This window comes from Eurypyga helias, unplaced genomic scaffold, assembly GCF_000690775.1.
Source record: "Eurypyga helias isolate BGI_N326 unplaced genomic scaffold, ASM69077v1 scaffold6832, whole genome shotgun sequence".
NCBI lineage: Eukaryota > Metazoa > Chordata > Aves > Eurypygiformes > Eurypygidae > Eurypyga > Eurypyga helias.
Genome location: NW_010234205.1, coordinates 75725 through 81079, shown reverse-complemented (window position 1 = coordinate 81079; position 5355 = coordinate 75725). Strand labels below are relative to the sequence as shown.

The window sequence follows — 5355 nt, the reverse complement described above, 5'->3', positions numbered from 1 at the left end:
CCGATTCTTCCCCTCCACTGGAGAGAAAGGAGGTGAACAAAGCTAAGCATGTCTGAAAACATGGTTAATGGTCCAGTTTCTGTCTCATATGCGAATGTCACAAAAAAGAGGCAGAAAGAAGGAAGGTTCACCCTTAGGTTTTTTTTCTTATACACAAATTCACCATATAATGTCTCAAATCATATTCCAGAGAAGAGGCATTTCTTATCTTACACCTCCTTGTGCGAACAGCCAAAACATTAGTCAAGATGGAAAACCAGTAAAACTGCTTTAGCATACATTCTTCGCACTCTTTATTCAAATGATGATCTTAAAATTCTGGGGGAAAGGGATATTTTGTCACATAGATATAAGAAGTACATAGGCTGTTCATTCACCCATCTTCCAGTATCAGGACTCAAATTCAGTGGTGGTAGCAACCATTTAAATTATCTAATTTCATACTCCGTGTACGCACAAAGGAAATTAAAAATCTTTTTTATAAATATCAGTTTCCAACCTCCCTATTTCTTCATTCTCCTATATATTCCATCTTCTGGTTTTGGGGACTTGAGAAAGCCTTTGAGAACACAGAGTGACTCAGCACTTCCTAACGGTCCAACAAAGCCCTTTTTTTGCTTCTGTGTTTCAAATTTATACTTCTGGCATAAAGTCATTACAGTCTGAAGATCCAATTAAGGAAGAATTAGCAAAATTTCTACATGCTGCCATGGTACAGAATGAGGCAGGGAGTTGACATCTACAATAATGCCAGCGCTTAGTCACTTGTTCCCGTTACCAGTGAACTTGACCTAGAGCTCATGGAAATCAATGGGGACAGCTCCAATAAGTCAGTTACTGTTATGAGAGTTGGAATTACTCTTCCAGGTACTTTTTCCGACTCTGCTGCTTCTCATTCACAGACATACTTAATGAGCATGTTGAAGAGCTGGTTATTTTCCAAGAGAACTGTGGTTGCCTTGACCTCCACATGCACCGTACTTGGGCTATTTATTTTCTTTGCTTTTTTAAAAACAACAACAACCCAAAAAGCCCAAGAAAGCTTTCAACCAATGGTACAGAAGCCTTAATTACATTTCTGCAGTTCAAGATGGGGAATGAAGCTTCACTTATTCCCAGGAATTGCTCTGGCTTTGTCTACATCTGGCTACAGGCAGTAAGAAGGGGATAGACTGAACAAAGTGTTTCCCTGGAACAGACTTCTGTAGACACTGTAACACAAGGGAAATGTTATAGCTAGCACGCCTTTAGAACAGAATAGGCCTCAACTGCAGGTTTATAACTACTCCCCTAGTCCAAATTTGTAGGGATAGGTACATTCCTGTGGTGAGAGGGCATGACCTAACCAGAAGCTATCTTCCGACGATAAGGTACCAAGCAGTTGCTCTCAACAGAAGCAGCTTTGCAAGCCGTGGAAGCCCAGTGAGGCACAACTTCTCTGCTATGAGCAGATGCCTGGCATCTGATGAGAGCTGCTAGGGACTGAGAAGCAGAAACTACTCACTGCACCCAGGCTCAAAGCGACGCTATTCTGGGCCTGCTTTGTACTTGGACGGGGATCACCCAGATCGGTGAAGGTGCAGTAAGCACACGGCACAAAGCTCTCTCAAACAGAGATCACAAAAACTGATGTACCTGAAAGACCATTTGGTACTAGAATTGATACTGAACCAGACAGGAAAAGGCAACCGGGCCAAGGCTGAATCTGGACCAGAAACACAATTTTCTTCATGTATATTTTTAAATTCTCAGACTCTAGGGATCAGAATAACTTCTCAGCATCCAAAAAGGACCAAATTCTACTCATTGCATTCAGTGGAGTCCTGCCCCCGAGTACCTGTACAACAGCCAGGTTGGAAAATCTGTATAAAACTAGTGTGTCACAGTAAATTTCTACTGTATTTTTAATGGGGACAAATTCTGTCACTGCCACAACAGTCCCCTTCCACTGAAAAGGTACCAGTTCAGGCCCCAACACTGGTCTGCTGTTCCTATCTTGCAGAAAAGCATACCCAGTGGCCAGTCCTTGTCTTGGAGGAAGACCTCATCTGCCTTAAGGAAAGTGCCCTCAATGCTAGGCACCAAACAGTATGTTTCTCAAAGGTTTCTTGCAGCAATGCCTTATTAATGACAGAATAGCTGAAAAGGCCAGCTTGGAAGTTTCACTTAATGACATGGTCTCTACTGTGATGCTCATTATTGGGCCACTTGCTTCAGCTACTGGTGGATGCAGCATATCATGTAGCAGAAACTGCCCCTTAGTGATTACTCACCCATCAGACAGCTTTTCACAGAATCAGTTTGCAAGAATGTCTGGCTCAGTCTGAAAGAGTAGTTTCTTCACAGTTATTTACAAAGAGTTACTAAACTTTATTACAAACTTCAAAATACAAAATATATTAACACCACCTTAAAAATAAAATGTGATACTGTTTCTGAAGTTAAAATTCCCAATTTTCTTCAAGGTTCACTCACTTCCTGTGGTCTCTGAAAATCTTCAAAGACTGCTCTGAAAGCTAAGATCTTATAAAAAAATAATTGACCTACATCTGCACATGAGTTTTTTTAAGGCAGTGCTTTACACAGTCAGAGGTGGTTGCATGTCCTTCCTTTCAGACTACTTCCTTCAACTGTTATTTGCAATGCTGCAGTTTTAAGAGACCTGGATCAGAAGAAGGCCACGCTTGTTACACACGGTGTACACACACTCAAGAAAAAGAGACTGTCAAAAATACTTCCTGCACAAAAGCTCACTGGGACAATGCCCAGCTAAAAGTCCCCAACCGCAACAGGAAGCACGGCGCAGGCCCTGTCTCTCCTCTGGATTCCGCCTGTGTTTACCCACCTCTGCCTGAACTCCTGCTCCAGAAGGAGCAGAACTGCTGCTGTTCACCCGCAGACGTGGCCAGAAGCCACGTGCTTCAGCAGAAGGGTCTGACCAAGGGCAGAAACGGTAGCTGTCACTTTTGCACACCTACAAACTGAGAACTCACCTTCCTTTCCTACTTCATTATATAAAGGAAAAAAACCCCTCCTGAAGCACTGAAGTGAATAAAGTCCAATTTCCTGCATCTCTCAACAGACTGATATTGACAGCCAAGATACGGCAAGTTCCCAATAACGTTCTTCTGAGGTATTTAGAAATGAATCTCTCCTTCTCCTTTCAACTCCCCATCTTCTCCTGACATAAATGTCGGAGTAACTTGTAAACTGAACTCACATTGTTGATTTTTTCCTCCTTTAGTCACGGGATTCCAGGTCACCAGTTTTCACAGAGCTTGCAAGAACTCTCTCTCTCATAAATTCCTATTGGTTTCACAAGTCTCTTTTTCTGCCTGGCTAAAATAATACTAAACTACAGCATTTCCCTCACCTCTACAGAAGATGAAAAGAAGTTTCCCTGCCTTCTAATAATAGTGGTGTATTTCCACCATGCTACAGGGAAACTTCAGCATCTCAAAATTCCTGTGAGAAAGGACGGGTAAGAGCAAACAAAGCCCATCGTATTACACACGCTGAGCTCCATATAGTTTTGGCATCCAGTTTTATGCTTCCCCTACACAGAAAACCAGTTTGTCTGCAGAAGATAATCTCAGTACCGGCTTAGGAACCAGAGTAAGACAGCAAGACCTTCAGCTACCCTAGAGAAGTTTTTCAGTGACAAGGCAGTTGGTCAGAAGCCAGCTGAATTTCCAACCAGGCAGCTGCTCGCCTCTCGGGCTCCAGACTGGGATTGGTGTGTTTGTCCGATGCTTCCAAGAGGAGCCCCCTGTTTTACAAGGCCACAAAGCAAAAGGCATTTGGGAGGGGCACAGTCAAAGAAAGCGGTTTGCATGTGATTATGAACTCCACAGCTAGAGAACAAGAAAGCAGGAGATGTTGCTTTCTTCTCCCATTCTTCCGTGCCCACTCGCTCTAGCCTTGGGAGGTCCAGCGTGTGACTGTACCAGGAAGGTCTGTGACTGGCCTAGCTAGTAATCGCATTTCTGATGCCAGAAGGGTAAGTACATTGACAAAGCTGTTTTCCCCTTTTCAAAAATAGATGATATAGAGGATTTGGCGTTTGCTAATCCCCCGCAAGGGTGGGGAGGAAGGCAGAAGTGTAAAGGTAACTTCTTCCCGAAGCACAGCTGGCTGTGGAAGACAGGACCTGTGCTCCCACAACAAGAGAGACCCCTGGCCCATTGACTACGCACTCGCTTCAGTCCCAAGTTCAATCAGACCACAGCAAAGAACCATCCCCTGTCACCAATTCAAATCCCAACTGCGAATGTTGATACTGGTTTTGATTAAGGTGCATGGGACTCTTAATCAGTGTCTGCGAGCACTTTAAAACTGAGAAGAACTATAACCAAGAGCAAGGTTCGGTTACCCAGAGGCATGTTTACTCTGTACCACTTTGCTTTATGTACCTGAGGTCAAGGGTTTTTTTAAAAATATGAAGCGTGTCACATGCACAAAGTGAGTAGGAGACGCCACGATTTACAAACAGCATTGCACTTAAATAACTTACCAGCCAGAGTACCCCAGCAAGCCACACTGCCCACAGACATCCACTTCGAAGGCATCGCTTGAAATCATCAGTCTCTCCAATAAAAGCATGCTGGCTCCATATCCTATCAAACAATCCCGTTCCATCTCTCCAAGACGTAAACCACCGTCACGGGATCGACCTTCAGTGGGTTGCCTTTGAAATAAATATTTGAAAAAATGTAGGAGGTGTTCCAGAAAATACAAACACATTATACAACTCCAGGAACGCCTGTCTGTAGGAACAGTACAGGATCGACACACAACGGTGTTCTGGAAGCCAGAGTTGCTGATCTCACAACCGCGTTACCCAAGTGGAAGCAGTTCATCCCTGCTCCTGCACTAGCAATATGGCGTAGGTCTGCGAGTGGCAACTGCGGCGTCAGGACACAACTCCTTACCTCACAGAATGCAGCTGAGTAAGTGAAAACAAGGAGTATCCAAGACAATCTGGACACAGATTTGGTAGCCTTTTTTTGGTGAGACATTCATTATAGTTTGTAGCTAATGAAATGAAATGATATTCAGCAGCTAATGAATGAATCACCAAGCTAATGTTGCAGCTGAACTACAGCTAAGACTAAATTCTTGAGATAAAACCTTCTTTGAGCTGGGAGAGAATACCAAACAAAGCAGCAACAAGTAGCACGCATATTACTAACTTATTGAAATCCTACTTTTATTTTTATTTGAAGTAACATTTATCTTTGGGAGGGAGTGTGGGTTTGTTTAGATTTCCCGGTCTTGCTATCACTGATGGGGTTTGCTTGGAATCTGCTGCGGCAGGTCTCGGGCACCAACCCTCGGGCTGCGGCTCTCGGGGCC

General features: G+C 43.7%; 1 protein-coding gene across 1 annotated transcript in view; it reads right to left on the bottom strand.

Moving 5' to 3' along the window:
* Nucleotides 1-4509: 4509 nt before the first annotated feature.
* POLR3B (polymerase (RNA) III (DNA directed) polypeptide B) overlaps nucleotides 4510-5355 on the bottom strand; it is a 74679-nt gene continuing 73833 nt past the window's right edge. Inside the window, exon 26 of the mRNA XM_010161987.1 lies at nucleotides 4510-4687. Within this exon, the coding sequence (XP_010160289.1) occupies nucleotides 4510-4687 (178 nt within the window). The remainder of the gene's footprint in view (nucleotides 4688-5355) is intronic.